The sequence below is a fragment of the Electrophorus electricus genome, chromosome 24 (genome assembly GCF_041902795.1).
Source record: "Electrophorus electricus isolate QZ-2024a chromosome 24, ASM4190279v1, whole genome shotgun sequence".
Taxonomy (NCBI): Eukaryota; Metazoa; Chordata; class Actinopteri; order Gymnotiformes; family Gymnotidae; genus Electrophorus; species Electrophorus electricus.
The window spans coordinates 10,091,112-10,110,417 of NC_137520.1; the positions used below are offsets into that span (position 1 = coordinate 10,091,112).

General features: G+C 44.1%; 1 protein-coding gene across 8 annotated transcripts; it reads left to right on the forward strand.

Moving 5' to 3' along the window:
- The first annotated feature begins 2,507 nt into the window (after nucleotides 1-2,507).
- ccdc30 (coiled-coil domain containing 30) lies at nucleotides 2,508-19,302 on the forward strand. 8 transcript variants are annotated; one of them, XM_026998187.3, is made up of 28 exons: nucleotides 2,508-3,174; nucleotides 3,653-3,835; nucleotides 4,085-4,205; nucleotides 4,418-4,608; nucleotides 4,781-4,870; nucleotides 5,034-5,117; nucleotides 5,585-5,741; nucleotides 6,303-6,374; nucleotides 6,462-6,577; nucleotides 6,755-6,829; nucleotides 7,119-7,192; nucleotides 7,942-8,134; nucleotides 8,254-8,325; nucleotides 8,415-8,540; nucleotides 8,642-8,779; nucleotides 9,607-9,785; nucleotides 10,696-10,876; nucleotides 11,259-11,381; nucleotides 11,624-11,794; nucleotides 12,910-13,119; nucleotides 13,940-14,097; nucleotides 14,313-14,478; nucleotides 14,596-14,717; nucleotides 14,934-15,075; nucleotides 15,165-15,301; nucleotides 15,412-15,529; nucleotides 15,635-15,699; nucleotides 15,807-19,302. In XM_026998187.3, the coding sequence occupies exons 1-28, from the start codon at nucleotides 3,160-3,162 to the stop codon at nucleotides 16,015-16,017; spliced, it is 3,690 nt and encodes a 1,229-aa protein (XP_026853988.2). In that variant the 5' UTR covers nucleotides 2,508-3,159; the 3' UTR covers nucleotides 16,018-19,302. The 8 variants fall into 8 exon arrangements, with proteins under 8 accessions (XP_026853988.2, XP_026853990.2, XP_026853989.2 ...); XM_026998189.3 differs by having other exon boundaries at nucleotides 14,599-14,717; XM_026998188.3 differs by having other exon boundaries at nucleotides 5,588-5,741.
- Nucleotides 19,303-19,306: the final 4 nt, after the last annotated feature.

Here is a 19,306-nt window from a genome sequence, read left to right on the forward strand (position 1 = left end):
TGATAGGTACACACAATAATTTAAAACAATAACTTATAACCGATTTATAACAATGCTAAAAAGCTTTTTGGTTAGGTTTTTTGGTTTTGGTTTATCAAAGTAAAACTCTTGCAATAATGTATAACTACAACATCCGAAGCGAGAAGCGAATTTTTTGTTTTGTTTTACGGTGTAACCCTTAGCAGCAATATGTTGGTACAACATGCAGGTGATCAAAAGTTCTCTCTCTCCTTCTTGCTCTCATGCACACACTCAGCCCCACAGCTAGCAGGATGCTCAGGCGTTTCCGTGGTTTCTTCTAGACCGTCTGCATGTGGAATTGAACCGCCAGACCTCTCAGCGTGTCACTGTTACTTGTGCTTGTGAGCACAGTTGGCAGGCTGTCAAGTTTTGCCTTTTTTATTTAAAGATGTACCGGTGAAAGGTCCTTAAAATTTCAGCTGTACTTATCACTGTGACCCACTATTGAACCTATTGATGTCTATATCTGTGAGATTTCTTAGAAGTGGTCAGGTGCTGGCCAGGCCCTCCTGGACTCTGTGTGCTAAAGCATCTTCAGATATGCCAAGCATGTCAGAGTACACGGCGTTGGATGCCTTGGTTCCAGGAAGACCAAAAACAGAAACTGGGATGGATTTACAGCCAAAAAAGTAAGTCAGAGTACTGGGGAAACTGGTATTCTTTTCTGGGGACACCCAGAGAGCTTGCAGCTACCAGGCGTCAGATGAACGTGTTTTGCTCATTTACACTTACAAGCATGTGCCTGCTGTCAGCAGAATCCTCACCTACCCTTGTTGCAGCTTCACTTTGGGGCCTGTTCTCTCATTTCCCACCCGCCACAGAACTGTTCTCAGGTCAGCTGTGTTTCCCCCTTCTCTACTCTGTCTTCTCACACCGCTCAGACACCTTCCACGTGTTATGCGAGCTGTTGCTGCTGATCCCCCCAAAGATGACTCACATGTTGCCTGTTTCAGGTTGGGCTGCGGCGTGTGCAGACCTGATGCTGCTCACCTTATTTATTTATTTATTTATTTTTGTTGTCACACTTTTTTTTTTCTCCATAGGGCTGACCATGGGATCTCCGTGACACTGGCGGAGTGTTTGGAGTTATTCTGACAAGAGGAGAAACTCTACAAGCAGAATTCCTCCATTTGTAGAGAATCTGTACGTTTTTTTTTTGTGTGGGTATGAAACATACATATGGGCACTTCCTTCATTTGTCCATTTTTTTTGGTGCTTTAGATGTGCAAGAGGTGCTATTGTTGCACAGAGCACAAAAAGGCTGTCCATCCATTCCCTAAAATCCTTGTCATACATGTCCTTCATAGTTTGTCAGCTTCCGTTGACGACAACAGCCGTAATTATAGTAGTATATAGTGTTAGATTTCAGTAAATATAGAAACTAACAAAAAAAAAAAGAGAGACTGAATTTACTTTTCACATGACTAAAATATTCATCAGACACACATGTATACATACCCTCACAGGTAAGGAGATGCTACTGAGACATGTTTTACATTTTAAATGTGAATGTAACAGAGGTAAGTTCATATGTCTTCAGGCCCAGTGCTGTATGGTCTTTATGTTTTATGCAACCGTTCGGGCAGTGTGAACATGGGCCACTAGATGGCTGCCTGCGCTAAAGACGAGCGATGTTCTTGCTACGATGACTCATGTTGGGTAGGGCACTTTTTCATAATTGTATAATGCATTGCCAAGCACAATTTTATGGTGTTCTTTATAGCTATTAGTTGCTTTAGTATTCTTGTGCTCAGTGATGGAAGACATTTTGTGCATGCCTTTTTTATGACTAAACTATGATAATAAACTATAGACAAAGTCATTTTAAAGTTAAACTGGATGGTAGATGATAAATTATGTTCCATGCTGTCCTATGTGCTGCCCTTCACTTGCAGTGCTACCCAAATGTCTGAGGACCTGATTCAGTCCAGACAGGCATATATGCCCTTCTGCTGGCTTCAAAACAGCACTGCCTCCAAGATATGAGACCATGTCAGCATAGGAACATGGGTTTTCTTTGCTTATCAAGAGACATTTGTTGCACAACAAAACAAAGTCACAAGACTACCGTTGTTCTTACAGTGTACGGTCCACTGTTTGGCACTGTCAGAAAATAAGTGGATCATGTGTAGATCCATGTTATAGGTCTCATATGGTTTGATAGAGTTCTCTATATTCAAATAAACTTGTATTTATGTACTTATACTCTGCACTGCTCATAGTTTTACAGTTGCCCAGCATAAACAGCAAAGCCTGACTACTTGTCTACCGTTTTTTTCATATACGACGAAACTGTTCTTGCTCATAGACTGGATGCTATCTTATAACTTCAACTCACTTGTCTGCTTGGACGGGCCAACAGAATGGAAACATTAAGTGCTATAGCACCGCCTGCTGGACGTCACTGCTTTCAAATATGGCCCATGTATCCAGTAGGTTCCCCCTACATTGACTAAGATTGTGGTTTATTCCGTTACCAAGGCGCTTGGCCCAAGCTCCTCACGAAATATGTGGTAGGCCACCACGAGCATTCTTCAATGTTGACTGTTGTGCTCTAGCCTGGTAATTAGATAGCTAACTCTCCCCAAGTCTTCGTTAAAAGTTAGTTCTATTGCTAGATTGTTATCAGTTGATCTATACGTGGCGGCGATCGTGCGTCTAACACTTGGAAACTACGTGAAGTACTAAATGGCTAAAAAGCTAACGATGGCTAACTTTTCCTTGCATACGCTGGCCAGAAGTGGCGAGCTGTAACAGGCAGCGAGCAGCTTAGCTAGCTAGGTACTGCAGACCCCAGTAACACGCTTGCCCACATCGGCAGGTTCAGACAAACCCATGTTTTTTTTTTTAAATTAACACATCCGTTATAACAATAGCAATTGTCTTAATAAGACAATATTAAGAGGCTGTGTTACGAAGAACGCTATGCCAAATCGTCGTTACTATTGCACTGGTAGCATCCCTTAAAGGACTCTGAAGGGTTTTCTGTGCCTTGAAAGAAATAATGATTAGGAGCACATATGGCCAGGGCATTTTGGTTATCAAATGTTGGGAATGACGTGCTAAAGTTTAATCAGCAATGAGCTAACTAGCTAATTTGCAAGTGATGCAAGGACGCCTTTTCATTTTCACTTGGCCATGGATCAAAGAGAGGTACGCAGTGTGTCAGTCTGACTCCTACATTTTTGGCACACCAACTCAGAAAAAAATGAAAACTTTTAATCTGTGACATTACAAACGGACAGTTTTATATATTTGGAACATGTAAGCCATTATTTTCTTAGGGAAATATATTTTAGAAAAAGTATGGATATTCTGTTGTCAAAGTAATGCAAATGATCAACATTCTGCCAAAGTGTGCTTTTCTTTCATCTTCAGAGGCAATGTCATAATGTCTGTAGATATTCTCCTTTCTGCCCTAGCATGGTCTTCCTACTGCATATCACATTTCCTGTGCTCCTTTTTGAAGTTGTCAAATAACTCATTCTCCCCTCTGTACCTGCGAAAAGTATCTGTGAACCTCTTCCTGTTACTGTGAATGTTTGCTTATTGGTGTGAAAAGGCTGATGTGCTGATTGCTGCCTGTTTTTTTTTTGTTTTTTTTTTCTTCACATTTGCATTTCACACTAAGGAAAAAGAGGAGCTGCAGGAGTTGCTGGCACGCTTGCAGGGGGACGGCGTGGCCCCCGAGGCTTCGGCCGAGGAGCGGCAGCAGCACCTGTGGCGGCTCTTGCAGCGGAGTGAGGGCAGCCTGGCTGCGGGCGCCGAGGAGCTGCGGGTGCTGCGCTCGCAGCAGGCCAGCGAGATGAATGAGGTGGGCCACCAGATGGCAGGCTGGCTGGCTAACCTTCCCCCCCTCCCTCATCAACATTTCATCAGGGGCCATACGGACCCCACGACAAAGAAGAGCGCTTCGTGGCGGGCCCGCTTTTAGCAGCAGCTGACGCGCATGCCGCCTGTAGCTAATGTTGGTTTTGAGGCGCGTTTGCCGTTTCCCCGGGTAATGCGGCACGTTTGGACGGCTTAAGGCAGGTCGGTAAGTGGCGTTTTTCTCTCTGTTCAGGTGGAGAATTATGTGGAGCACATTCGGAACATGCTGGAGGAGCGTGAGTGTCTGACGGCCGAATACGAGCGGGACAACGAGCAGCTCCGTGCTGAGCTCACACAGATGAAGCACCAGCAAGGTAAGCTCACTCCCATAATCTTCTTACCATCTCGCATCTCATAGCCGTTGACTTTATTCCTCCTAGATATGCTCTTTTCTAGGTGTTCCTAGATGTTTCCATATATCTTCATCAGCAGTTTTGTGCAGCCTTGCGCAGGTGACCTTGCTCTGTTACTGATATGACAGTGCGCTGACTTCCTATCAATGAGCCATTAGCTGTATGCGTTTCAGAGTGCCAGAGTAAGGAGGTGCTGGAGATGCTGGAGCAGGAGGGCTTAGCTGAGATCATTCACAGCAGTGCCAGCGAGCAGGTGGCCTACCTGCTGGTGGAGAGAGTCACCCTGTTGGAGAGGCTGGAGGCCGCAGAAAGGAAGCTCGACACTCAGACTCTGACGGGCAACCTCAGGGAGGTCCACCTACAGGTGCCATTCCACCTCTGAACACCACAGAGTTTCACAAACTAGGCCTGGCAGATGGTGCCGTCCGGAGATGGGACTGGGTACAGTGTTACCTGGTTTTAATGTAACCCGTAGTGTGATAATTACTGAAATCTTTGCCATGGAATTATATCGCCTGCTCTGTTGTGAAAATTAGGAAGAACTAGACCACATCCGGCACACTTTGGAGGAGGAGATTAGGCAGCAAAGGGAAACCATGCAGCAGACCAAAGAGAGTGTGAACAAGGTAAGGACATCCCAGTTTGCCTGACTTGTGTGCCAATGCAAAAACAGTTGGAGTTTTGAGAGCTTCAGGCTCAGATAGAACCTAAGCGCTTTCCTTCAGTAAATGTGAGTCGTTTGTCACCCAATACACCTCATGACTCTCCATCCCTGGTTTTTGTCCCAAGGGACAGGAATCTCCTGCTCAGAGCCCCTGGAGGAAGCTCTTTGGTGTACGCAGGGCTACGCAAAGGGAACAGAGTCTTGCTCCTGTATGTTCCCACACCTGCCATATATAAATGTATATACGCTTCACTTGAGTTGTCATGAAGGGCAAGAATTTATAATAAGTGTAAGGCAGAGGAGTAAGTTGTGTGGACCGTCCTCCTTGAGATGGTCCACTTAGAGCATATTGGGCCTCATGCAGCAACACTTGCCCCCACCACCTCACTTCTCCAATGTTGTCACCCCAAAGAACAAAATGAATGAAGATGGCCACCACTTCTGGCATGATCCCGCTAACATTACACTCCCCTCACAACTACACGTCTAACCCGAGGGAGATGTTTTCCCTGCCATGGCTGTCATGAGCATGTTTCCCGATCGGCATCACTCGAGCGCCTCAGTGCAGCTGATGCATGTCGAACCCAAGCATGGAAGCTCTGTTTCCACCAGCCGCCTGCTCCACTCAGACCCCAAAGGCCTTCAGGCTGTGAGCTGCAAAGGTCTCTTTCTTCAGCAGGCCCAAAGTGAGGAGCTGGAGCAAGAGCGCACAGAGAAGCGGACGCTGGAGAGGGACTTAGAGGAGGCGTCCAGCAGGCTCGCCATGGCTCACAAGGAGATTCGTAGCCTGACCGATGAGCTTGATGTGGTCCGGAAGACCCAGGCCGCCTGTGGTAAGTGAACCACCAGCACCATTTTTAACAGCGATGCCCCATGTTTTATCCTATTTTCCGAATTGTTGTTCATTCGCTTTCAAGCTGATAATTCAGCATGCAGCCGACGGCTGTTTTCCGAAATTGCTGCACGTCTTTGTTTTTGGATATTTGCTCTAAATCAACCACAGTTTCTGTAGTGTTTCTGAGGCTGGCTGTAGAGTTGATAATCTAGGCTAACCATGTTGGCAGATGAACTAGCAAGAAAATAATGTTATCCATGTAACACCTAGTCAGTCATTCTCTGTGGGTGTTGGAGTTAAACTAGGGTCCGATATGGCTCTTACCCTGGGACACTGGTGCTTGACTCCCTCCACAATTTTAAGTTCAAAACTTGACACAAGTTTAACCTGTGGTGCAGACTCGGTGTAAAAGGGGTACAAGATGAGTGAATGAGAAATTGTCTGGAGCTGTTTTCACTTCCTTTTATTTATGCATGCTTAAAAACTTAATATTGTATACAAGTTACGGATTTTAGCTGTTATGAATATCAGAACCCACTATGCACTGTATTAATGGCAGGGCCTGACCTGCAGACAACAGGAGAGGAAGTGGCACAGCTCAGACAGGAAGTAGAAAAGCTGAAACGGTGTGGTAAGAACTGTTTAAGAACTCACCTGTCTTGACATCTCCTCATCTTTGAGCCAAGACTGCTGCTCCTGAACATTTGATTTTTGGCAGATATGGTGGAGCTACAGAGGGCCAAGGAACGCAATGAAAGGCTTGACACAGAGATTCGGGCCCTGAGGGACAGAGTTCGCTCCCTGGACGCTGAGAGGAAGACACTTTTGAAAATGGTGGGTTATAACCTCTCTTAAATGAGTTCTGAGTGCTGCTACCCATCAAAGGCTGCTTAGAAACCATCAAAACTATTTTTAAAGAGACGTATTCAGACACATTAAGAATGTGTTGGGTTTTTTTTTTTTTTTTTTGTACTCAAGTCTTAATACTGTTCCTTCTTGTCTCCATCACAGATTGAAAATTTTAAGATACATTCTAATCATGAAGGGACACTTACAACACAGCACAATTCAGCTCATTTCATACAGGTAAATTATCAATGTTGTAGCAACTACAATTAAATATATATATATATATATATATATATATATATATATATATATATATATATATATATATATATATATATATATATATATAATGTGTGTATGTGTGTGTGTGTAATAAAAATAAATAATACAATGTGGGGCGCAGGGAGTAATATTGTGCTTGACACAAATTCAGTAGTTTAAATAAAATCAAAATACCATGTAAATAAAACTGAAAAAAAAGATAAAATGATATATCTAATGCAGTAAATACCTAATGTCTATGCAGGTTGATGGAAATGACAATAAACCAGAGGTGTCGGATAGAACTCTAAATGATGAACAAGATCAGCTCCATAAAAGGTGGTGGTGGTGGTGGTGGTTGTATTCTTGTCCATTTTACAGTTTTTACCAGTTGTTAGAATTAAGTGATTGAGCACTGGATTAAGCCACTTAAGCATTTAACACCTTTACAAAGTGCACATTCGGCTGTTCTGTGTCCATTGCTTTTTTTCTGTTCACACTAGAGAGAAGGAGGACAGCATGTATGTTGTATCTCTCTCACTTACTCGCATGCTTGCTTGCTGTCTCCTCTCTCTCTCTCTCTCTCTCTCTCTCTCTCACTTTCTCTCTCTCTCCCCCCCCTCTCTCTGCCTCCCTCTCTGCCTCTCTCTCTCACTTTCTCTCTCTCACTTTCTCTCTCTCTCACTCTCTCTCACTCTCTCCCTCACTTACTCTCTCTCTCTCTCCCTCTCCCTCTCTCTCTCGCTCTGTCTCGCTCTCTCGCACTTTCTCTCTCTCTTGCTCTCTCCCTCCCTCTCTCTCTCCTTTTCTCTCTCTCTGTCCCTCTCTCTCTCTGTCCCTCTCTCTCTCTCCCTCTCTCTCTGCCTCCCCCTATCTCTCTCGCTCTCTCTGTCTCTCTCTCTCGCTCTCTCGCACTTTCTTTCTCTCTTGCTCTCTCCCTCCCTCTCTCTCTCCTTTTCTCTCTCTCCCTCCCTCTCTCACTTTCTCTCCCTCTCTCTCTGTCCCTCTCTCTCTCTGTCCCTCTCTCTCCCTCTCTCTCTGCCTCCCCCTCTCTCTCTATCTCTCTCCGTGCGTGTGCGGGCGGCCAGGTGTCGGAGGGACTCGGAGGACAAAGACTGCCGTCTGCGGGAGCTGCAGAGGAGGCTACACAAGCAGCAGCAGGAGCATGAGGAGCTGGTGGAGAGGAACGAGGAGCTGGAGGCGCTGCTGGGGGAGGCGCAGAACAAGGCCAAAGAGGAGCGAGAGCAGCATGAGTGTGAAGTGGAGGGTTTGCACAGAAAGGTCGGGCATCTTGCTGCCACCGCTCCTCCAGTTAGAGCAGCGCTAACAGTTGTTCTAACTAGTTGAGGAGGCCGTTTCCATTTTAAAATTTGCTCTGAAAGTGTTAATTGTTGTCACAGATTAAAAATCTGGAGCTGAACGAGAAGAGTGCTCAGAGACTGGCGGAGAACTGTGATGGAAGCCAGCCTCAGGTAACCAGCCTCCGGCTACCTTTAGTATTTGTGCGTGTGTTACTTACTTAAAATGCACATTTTATTCCATAATGCATTTCATTCCTAAGATGAATGCTGGCGTTCAAGAGAGGCTGACCTTTCTTGAGAGTCGTCTTGCTGAGGAGAAGAATTGGAGGAAAAAGTTAGAGGTGGATTTAGCTGTGGCCCAGAGTTCCCTCAACAAAGAGAAGCAGGTAAGGCCCTAGAGATGGAGGCAGAGACATATTTGTACTGTAGGAGTCCCTGAGGTCAGAAGGACTCTAATGTAGCTTACAGGCTGGGCTGCTCTTCTCAGGCTGTGCTCAGAGAGCAGGCGGAGCTGATGAGGCTGCGCGTGGAGGTGCAGAGCTTGCAGGCCGCATGCCAACAAGGGAAATCCCTCAACAAGAGCCTCGCACAGGTTAAGGGCGAAAAGGGCATTTTGGAGGAAAAGGTGATAACACCAGGATATCGACTGATAAGCGATCAGCGACGTGTGTCCCTAATGTACCAGTGTTAATTCAGACCTAACGACACCCACCTGTGCAGAATTATGTTAAACATGAGTGAGCGACTGAGATGTAAGCCAGGTCCATGAGGTGCTTCACATTTAAAAACAAACCAAACAAAAATAGGTACCTTGCACTCATTCTGGTAACTTTACTGTATACATCTAATTAGGTGCATTTTATAGCTATTTAATGAAAGACTTGCCTGATTTGTCAGTCGCCCTTTACCTCATCACTAGTCATTTTCTGACCGCGCGACCCTTGCTGACTAGATACTGTTTGGGTGATAGACCAATCTCAACACAGCAGTGACGCAGGCATAGTGCTGGCGTCTGTTTATCAATTAAAATCTGTAAGCTGAATGCAAATTCTTTTTCTTATGTACAGATAAGTAAAAGAAAGTGAAGACAGTTCCAGTGTCGAACCCTTGTTTAACTCAAGTGGCAACCCAGGCTGAATGACTGACTAAATGTTAATGGATAATGTTATTTGTGTGCTAGCTGCCAGCTTGGTTAACCAGTATGAGCGAACCTAGCACAGCAGTGTTGCTGACAGTTTTATGGATCAGTGTTGCAGCTCAGTGCTTCGCCAGTCAACAATACCCAGCCAACTGGTGCCCTGTAAGTGACGAGTTGGAGGGCGGCTAACAAAAATTCTACGTGGAATCAGGCAGTCTGTAGTCTCTAACTGTACACCTGCATGGAGTTTCTAATAAGTGTTTACTGAAATGGTGTGTAAAGTGTGGACATTGCCTGTGTGTCCTTTTTCACAGGTGGCCCAGTTGGAACGCGCTCGGATACGACTCCAGGACGACCTGGCAGAGCAGACGGACAACAGCAGGGTGCAGGAGGACCTGAGAGAGAGCAGGCAGCAGGTGACGCAGCTTACGGCTCTTGTCCAGCAGCTGAGATCAGAGCTGTCCACTCTGGAGAAAGAGCACAGTACTCTGAGGTGAGGAACGCTTCAAAACCTAAACATTTGTTGTTATAGTTTCTCCTTAAAGATTTGTGTGTGTGAGTAGCATTGGTTTTTAGTTATTGGTGGGTTTTGGAGTGGATGCAGTGGTAGCTCAATGGTTAAGGTACTTGACTTGTAATTGGATGGTTGCTGGTTCAAGCCCCACCACTGCCAAATTGTCACTGTTGGGCCCCTGAGCAAGGCCCTTAACCCTCAGTTGCTCAAGTTGTACTCCTTCACAATTGTAAGTCACTTTGGATAAAAGCGTCAGGTAAATGCTATAAAAAATGGATACCCAAATTGTTTCTTTGAAGCACTTTTTTAAATTAAAGGTTTTGCACATGAATACAATTTTTTAAAATAAAATATATAAAACAATGAGTTTTAGACAGACTGTGTATATCACACCTAAGGGCTACAGTTGCTGAAATCTTGTCACATGTACCAAAGCACACTGGAAAAGTATCAGACACTGTGGACCACAGTCACTGTCTCAGGATGTCTTTGTGTCTTTGCTGTGGAAAAGAATTGTTGATGGATTTAGCTGGCAGGCAGTGGAGATGACTGGGCAACCAGTGATTCATACAAGTATCTGGGCAAATATACAAGAATCATGTTACATTATACAGTACACAGATCAGGTCACTGTGTGGTTAAAGAGACCGCTAGTCAGCTGAAGCTTAGTGTGTCACTGTAGTGTTTGGAGTAAATCACTTGCAAGACATGTACATGCTGTTAAACATGCAGGACATATAGTTCATCTTATCCACTTTATAGCTCAGGTTCACTTAGACCCAAACATTTGAGCTTATCATGGGGCGTGTTCGTCTGTCTGCCATGACCTGCTGAGAGACGGTAATGTATCGATGCGCGGGGGCGGGGGGTGGGCTTTGCTGTGCATCAGAGACGAGCTGATGGAGAAGAGCAGGGAAGCGATGGAGCTGCAGGCGGAGCTGAGCGCCAGCGCCCGGGAGCTGCAGCGCAGAGCGCAGGACCAGCTGGACACCCACAACTCTGCTGGGCAGGAGAGAGCACCTGACCCTGATCCCAGATCTCCCACAGCGGAGCAGGACGGGCTCCATCAGGTAAGCTGCCGACACGCAGCCTGAGCTGAACAGGACAACAGCGTCACACTGGGCCTGTCTGCAGTGTAGGATCATTACAGGGGGCCTCGATGGCAATCAGACTACAACTGATGCAAAATCTGCACTGCTTCATGTAAAACCTTATATAGCATGTTAGAGACCTCGAGACAAAATGGGAAGGGTATTGGAGTTTTGAATTTTCAATGCATGGGTTGGAATATTCATTTTTTGTTTTTTCAATATTGAATTGAAGTCATTACTCCCTTATCTTTGGTGATTTATCTTAAAATGTTCTATTTTTAGTAGGTAATTCTGTTGCTGGTATAGGTTGTGTATCGGCTGAGTGTTCAGCTGGTGCATAAGCTGTGTGCTGCTCCCCCAGGCGGAGTGTGTAAGGACAGAGATGAGTAAGCTCCACACCACCCTGGAGGAGGAGAGACAGCTGACCAGCCAGCACCAGCTGGCTCTGCAGGCCCAGATCTGTGAGGCCCAGGCCAGGGCCAAGGTCAGCCTTGATATCAGTGTACACACACACATACACACACACACACACACACACACACACACACACACACACACACACACACACACACACACACACACAGTAACTTTCAGTAACACAGTAACTTTCCCTCCAGGCTAGAGTAATATTTTAGCATCTACGCATCTACTCCAAAGGTTATTTTTTGTGTGTGTACACTGTACACTGCACTGGGGACTGCAAAAGCCATGTGTGCATGTCGCCAGGCTCAAGACTTCATCCTGCAGCAGAAGGGTGAGGAGCACAAACAGCTGAAGCAGGACCTGCAGAGGACGCAGCACCTTTTCACCTCAGCGGAGCGAGAGCTGCGCTACGAGCGAGAGAAAAACCTCGACCTTAAGAGACACAATGCACTTTTAGATCAAGAGAAGATCAAGGTGTTTTTAAAAGGAATTAATTATATAGACTCCCCAGCCCACTTTATTAGAAACATCTACCACTACGGAGCCCATCTGCTGGCTGCAGAGTTGATCAACCACCCTACACCTACGCTGCTCATCATTAGGCAGTTTCAGTCCAAAAGAACACCGCTGGGTGATATCTGGGTCACACAGCATTTTCAACACAGAATTAACATTAACATGGTAGTGGTATGTGGTTGTGGGTGTTGAGCCGATGATTTAAAATGACTTTCCCAGACACCAGTGTTGCTGGGGAGGTTTTAAACATGTCTATCATGCTGCTGGTTTAAAAGTGCTCAGTCATCTACAAAAAAAAATCCAGCCAGTAGCAATCTTATGGTCAAGATGACCAGTCTTATGGATGATGAATTTTGCTAAGTGACGGGCAAAAAAAACTGAAGATGAAAACAGTTGAATTGCAGACTTTAACTGCAAACCTATGAGATGAGCCTACGACGTTTACGGCATTTAGCAGACGCTCTTATCCAGAGCGACTTTGTCATTTACTCATAGAATATATCCAAGTACAGTACAGTAGGATAGAATCAAACATACCAATGAACTAGAATACTGTAGAATACAGGGATGAATGCTGATACCTAGAAGTGCAAAATACATAAGGTCTATCGTAAACAATGATGAGTGCTATAAACAGTAAGTGCTAGAGTTTGTTAAACAACATAAACAATACCCTGCAATAAGTACCAAATTAGCCAGTCAATATGGGAGCAGTGTCAGTTGTCCTTTAAATATTCTGCAAGTAGATGGGTCTGAAGACTGCAAAGGTAGCTGTTTCTAATACTGTGGCTGATAAGTGTAGATGCAAATAATCCTGATTGTTAACATAACCGTGTTTACTGTTTGTCTGAACCTGTATTCATTTACATTTACATTTATGGCATTTAGCTGAACTTTCCTTGAGCAATATACCGCATTTTCACTGTTACTTCCTCTCATATTTGCTTCAGTTCAAAGGTAATGTCTTTGCAAGCTTTGTACAGGACGCTTTATGGTGTCCTTATTTGCTCGGAGACGGCTGTTTACATGCTGGGCCGCTCCAAACCCTGTGGTGACGGTGCCTCCCTGTGCAGCTGTGTGCAGAGCTGAAGCAGTCTCAGGCCCGAGCGGCCCAGCTGGAGGCCAGCGCTGCTGGGCAGGCAGCTGAGGTGGAGCAGCTACAGCAGAGGGTCCGGGAGCTGGAGCTGGAGCTGGCCCGGAGCAGCCAGAGCGGCCAGACCTGCAGCAGCCTGAGGGAGGAGCTCAGCGCCGAGAGGGCCCGCGTCATCTCCGCCGACAAGAAGGTCAGGGGATGTGAGCTATCAAGAGGCTGTCAGTGGATTTAAATGCTCTGCAGAAACCTGAAAGGCCTGGGCTGAATATAGAGGGTGGATGGGTTTAAGCAAAGCCAACAAGCTTAGGTTGCTTTAAAAATATTAATTAAAAAGTATTATTTAAAAGTATTCATTTAATTTAAAATACTCAAGGATCGGTTTGCTGTTATTCACCTTTTTTGAAAACAGGAAACTCCCAGTATAGTCATGCATGTCTTCTGGTACTGTGTGTTTATTCAGAACATCAAATATAGTTTTGAGTAACAATAATGTTATATTTGAGCACACTTTTCTGCTTCTGGTGCAAAATAATGCAAAATGCAAAATAAAGTTAACAGTGGTTTACAACATACTATATTATTGCAATATCTAGGGACTATATAGTGAGGTTCTTCTGTTTGAAAATAAAGTTTATTGGGGTTTTTGAAGGGGTTTTTGAATGTTTGCTCCATTGGACTGTGTTGCGCTTAGAGAAATGTTACAGAGGAGTGGTAAGCTGCTTATTGCTAAAACTATCGTCAAGGTTGTTCTATATACCATAATTATAAATCATTGGTATGACCAGTTTTAATAAACTGTTGTACATGGGTTGTTTTGAAGCCTGTGTGCCTTAGATCCTTTTTGTCACAGTTTAAGATGTAAGTTTTGAATTGCTGCGAAACAAGTGTTGCTCTAAAATGCTGCTCTAAATGTTTGGTAATAGTTTTCTAGTAAGGCCTTATATAGGGCAGAATACTGCAGCTTGGAGTGGATGGCTGATGCATAAGCATATGGGTACGTTTGTCTGGAGGTGTTGGAACTGCAGCAGCAGTTGAAAAACACACTGCATCAACTGCGCCTGGAAAAGGCCAGGGCAGGAGAGACCAGCAAGCTGGAGAGAGACACCAGAGACATGTCGGACAACCTGTACACCCTCCGAGCCAAGCTGCAGGAGGAGCGGCTCCAGAGGTGGGCCTCTGTGACACCCTGTAATACAGAAGCTGCCTAAGTCACCTACGCTTGTCTCCAGGATTCAGTGTGAAAATCTTAAATGGGCATATAAATAATTGGCATGCAATTTACATTGGTTCCGTTTTGAGCTCTGCTGGCCTGACTGCGACAGGGTTGGTTGTTTGGTTGGGGTGGACAGGCTCATGAGCTGTCTGCTCCCCCTCCGCCGATAGGAAGTTGGTGGAGCAGAGAGATGAGGAGCTGGAGCAGCAGGTGGTCTCTCTACGCACCAAGGAGGCCACCCTTGCCCATGCCAACTCCGAGCTCTCCCACCGCTCTCAGCAGCTGGAGACGCGTCTGGAGGTGCTGGAGAATGAACTGAGCTCCGTCAGGGAGCAGGTTGGTGTTCAGTGCTTTAGGGTGAAGCACGAGCTTAACACAGGCCTTTTGTAATGGGCCTGTGAGGCAAGTTATTTATGTCGCAGCTTTCATGTCAGTGTCTGTCTTCTCCTGCAGCAGAGCCTCAGTCAGAGGAGCACCTACAAGCTGGAGGAGCAGCTCGTAGCCACACAACACGAGTCCGAGAAGCTGCAAGAGGAACTGCAGCAGGTCCTCCAGCAGCTCGACGGCAGCATCAGGTAAAGACCCCACAACCTCCAGGACCCATCACCGCACACTGATCGCAGAGCTTTGGGGAGTTAGGTCATTCTGGATTTGGGGCCCAAATCTGCATTGTGAAAATGGCTGTTGTGAGAGCGCTATAGAAATGCAATTAAATTGAACTTGTAAAGGGTGTAATTAACGGGAGCAGAAGTTGGGGGTGTGTATTTTGAAGTATCTGTAATTTTTGTTAGAAGGTACAATGAAAAACAATGTCTGCACAAAACCAAACTGCGCAACGCAAAGCAGCTCTTCACGAAGGCCACCACCCAGCGAGACATGAGGATCCAGAAGCTGGAGAACGATTTGGCACTGGCTACGATCCTGCAAGAAAAAGTGAGTCTTATCCCAAGCATTCTTCTTAAAAGCTAAAAGTACCAACGTGAGCAGTCTTACGCTCTGCTTCCGTGCCGGTTTCGGGAAAGGAGAAGGACTGGATCCGGACTGTGACTGAGGAGAACGAGCAGCTGTTGCTAGAGAGGCGGGAGCTGCTGGAGAGGATCACTGAGGCTGAGGAGATGGGCAGCAATGGGATGAGGACAGCTACTACCACACAGCAGAGGTGTGTGCGTGCCCCCACCCTGCACTACGCACCAAGAATCACTGCTAGGAATCAGCTATAAAGAGTTTTCCTTCACCAACCCACCTCCACCCTCAATCTCTCCCCAACAGGGTGAAGTTCCTGGAGATGGAGAATAAGCAGCTTCAGGATAAAACTCTGAAGCTCGCCAATCAAATTGGAGTTTTAGAGCGTGCGCTGAGAAATCTCCAGTCAGTGGGTTCGCCTGAGGTGCAGATGAATTGGTTGTGCCAGTTTAAATTAAATTCATATTCTGTTGTCAGTTGTTTTGTTAAATGTTTGTTTAAATTTTGTTTGTATATGTTTCGGTCACAGGACGTAAAGAAAATCTTTCCTTCTGGAACCCATCCTGACGGTCTATTGCGGACATCAACCACAAGGTATACTTGTGTTTGGAATTAAGCTTTTATATTAAACATTTTAGACTTAATACAGTGAATTTCAAACAATCTCACCAATTGTACCATGCTGGAAAATCTTGCTGTAGTCCAAGTCCAGGGCTATGCGACTCTTGGGGACTCTTGGACGTCATCCGAAGGGTTAAAGTGGGCGAGCATGCCAAGAGCCTGGAGTCGTCTCTCTCTCTGCTCAACCCTCAGCCTTCAGAGATTGGCTACCTGAACGTGAACTCCCCCATGGTTCCCAATGTCACCCTGGATCAGGAAGAGACTCACAGTGTGACAAGCGAGGACGCCTGAATGACTAAACCGTCTTCACCTTTCAGAGGTTGCCAATTGTCCTCAGACTTGCAGTTAAGGGCAAAGGTGTACATACACCTGGGTTAAGTTAACTTAAACTTAACTTTTCACAACTCCACACATTTTATATTAACATACATTTCCTTTAAGTCAGTTAGGTTATGTACATTATAATAATAGCACTGTCACAAAATAGGCAAGAGACATATTTATTTCAGGTTTGATTTACTTTATCAGATTTTCAGTGGGTATTTCAGTGTATGGAAAGTTTACATACACTTTTTTTAGTATTTGATGGCATTGCCTTTTAATTGTTTACCATGAATCAAACACCCATGCAATTTTGCTGGTATTTTTTCCCGTTCCTCCTGACAGAAATGATGTAACCTAGTCAAGTTTGTTGGTATCCTTGTTGGACACACCTTTTGAGTTCAATCCACAAATTTTCTATTGGATTTTCTGTGGTTGATGTCTCGAGGTGCTGCTTCACTACTTCACTACTTATTCCTCCTTCATCATGATGCCTTCTCATTTTCTGAAGTCCACCAGTCTCTTTTCCAGCAAAACCCTCTGAAAACGTGAAGCTGCCACCTTCATGCTGGTTGGGATGGTGTTTTTTGGATTAAAAGCTTCACTCTTTTAGTTCCATACATAGATCATTATGGCTTTACAGTTCAGTTTTCTTAAATTTGACCAGAAGCCACTCATCCAACAGGATAGGTCTTTATGCTGTTGATTGCCTGCAGACTTCACTCTGGCTTTTTTAAAATGTTGGTCTTGAAGTGGCCTTTCAGGTCATTGTGATGCAGGACTCTCTTAATGGTGGATACAGATACTTTGGTACATGATGCCTGCAACTCCATTACCAGTTTATTTTTTGTTGTCTTGGAGTTCAGTTAAACCTTTCAGACCAAAGTTCATTTATCCCGAGTTAATTTGTGCCTATGCTCATGGTACATTTTGGAGTTTTGAAATTGCTCCTAAGGAGGAACCAGAAGGTCCTCAGTTGAGGAGGTCTCAATTTTTTTTCTAAAGTTTTGGTTAGGTTGCTTGGATTTTCCCATGTTGTCAAAGGCAAAGAAGGCACTTAAATAGAGCTGAACTAAAATTAAATTGTGAATTAAAGCTGGAATAAATTCATCTCTAATTGATGGTTTTAAAAATACCTCTGATATGAACAAAGTGCTCCAATTGACTTGCCAAAGGAAATGGATGGTAACATGAAATGGCCTTGTGAAAAACCAAGCCTTTGGCTTCAACTGTATAGTCACTTTAATTCTGAGGAAATATTAAGTCACGCAGTCAACATTGTATGGGCTGACTAAAAATGACCAAACTCACAATGTTAGGGCTGGTTCAAGTAGTAGCTTCCTTGCTGTGGTTATGGAGCAACAAGCCTTGATTCTGGCAGTGACTTCTGGATATGCTATGTATTCGCCACTGAACTGAGGTGACTGAGTCTGATTGTGCACTTTACTTCAGAAAAATTTATTTGCAGCTTCAAATATCTCCTTTTCATACCAGCTCGGCATATGTTGAAATGACAGAATGTTTAAAACACTTTTTACCCCCCAAAACGGGAGAGCAGATTTTTTGTTGTGATATTGTCTGGAGGTTAATTGACAGCTAGATTATACAGACAGCTCTTCTAAGACATGGTGTCCCTTGGAGCATAAACACTCACCGTTTGACTGAGAAGTGTCACATTTTTAAGGCGTGATCTGTTTTTTTTTTGTTGTTTTTTTTACATAGTGAACCTTAGTCGCCTATAATTTTACTCTCAGGGTATTTAATGCAAAAATTTGCTTATTGCCTTTGTTCCTATTGAGAGAAATCCAGTGCCCTCAGCTTTCAGTGTGGCCTGTAATCCAGCTACGCAAACACCTTTGCCATGCAGTTGTATTTGTCCCTGATCTCCTGGCTCTTGTCGTGTTCGTGCTGAAAAAGGTGAAAAATAAAGCACTGAAGTGGGAATCACGGAGTATCGGGATGGCACAGCTCCAGATATCTCTGCTCTCCTCTGCTGCTCTCTTCCCTAGTGACTGTGTGAAATAGAGGACTAGGCAGTCTGGACTAATGCCTGAAGGTGAGGAACACGAAAATGCTTGAGGTTTTGAATTAACAAGCAATATACTTCATTGGACATCAAAGCCAAAACAGAAATTGCAGCAAAAGCATTGCATGTTCTGATTCAATATTGACAATCTATATGGGAGAAACGGTACAAAATAAGAATTAAGTGAAGCACTTTTATTTTCTCAGATTTTATAGGTGGTACATTGTGATGATGTTTACAGTTTAAAAAAAACATATCGCCTTTTGGTGAATATGTTTTAAATAAAGACATTTTTCCCAGATCATGTATGGTTATAGATTGGAATGCCACTAGATTACAGATGTAATAAAAATGGCTGGAATGGTTGGTTTTAAAATCCCAGGCCTTGGTTTTGGTTTGTGGGCTTGATTACAACACTAGTGTAGTTCAGAAGTTGGGAAGTTCGTGCCACTGGAGGTGAATGATGCCTTTTTCTAATTAGAATTCACCCCATTCAAAATGGATTAACAATTGCATAAGTTACTATTTTAGACACTTTATGATGCAAACATTTGGGGTAGCAGATTGTTGTGATGGTCATCATAGTAGTATTCCTTAATAATTCATTTTATTTAAAATCAGCTTGTTTCTGTTTATATAGTATTGCCCTAAAGGGGGTAATGACCAAAACATGGTCTATTGTATGTGATAATTTGCAGTCTTATTAATATCAACACCCTTATAGTATTGTCTGATATGTACAGAATAAGATCTGCAACCTGAACAATGTTGGGTACTGTGTGTTTTTGTTTTTTGTTTTTTGGGGGGGGGAATTTTTTTTATTGTGTGATGTGTTTTGTGTAACCTTTCTTACCCATAATTTCCATGTATAGACATTAGCTAGCCAGCAAGCATTGTGCATATATTTGAACTGCAACCACACTTGTGTAAAACCTTAGATACTGAAATCTTAGTCTCTAGGGTCTGTAATTAAAAGCATGTTTGACATGGATTATAATGACCACTAGTTTCTTATGTATACTATTTACAATGAACTACAGTATAAAATCAATAACCTGCTTGTTATGACTGAGTGGTGATCCAATTTATTATATACTGCTGCTGTATTTTTACACAAAATATTTATATAAGTACCATGTGAATACATAACCTCATGAAAAATGAAACACTAGCATGTAATAAATTTGCAAAAATGTGCATTTTTTTCTGAATAAACAGCATAGTTTCAATGTT

What these genes read in the sequence shown, in the direction of transcription:
- ccdc30 (XM_026998187.3), top strand. An exon ending in AAAGAGCACAGTACTCTGAG is followed by an intron (nt 9,786 to 10,695) that starts GTGAGGAACGCT and finishes GCTGTGCATCAG; the next exon opens with AGACGAGCTGATGGAGAAGA. An exon ending in AGCAGGACGGGCTCCATCAG is followed by an intron (nt 10,877 to 11,258) that starts GTAAGCTGCCGA and finishes CTGCTCCCCCAG; the next exon opens with GCGGAGTGTGTAAGGACAGA.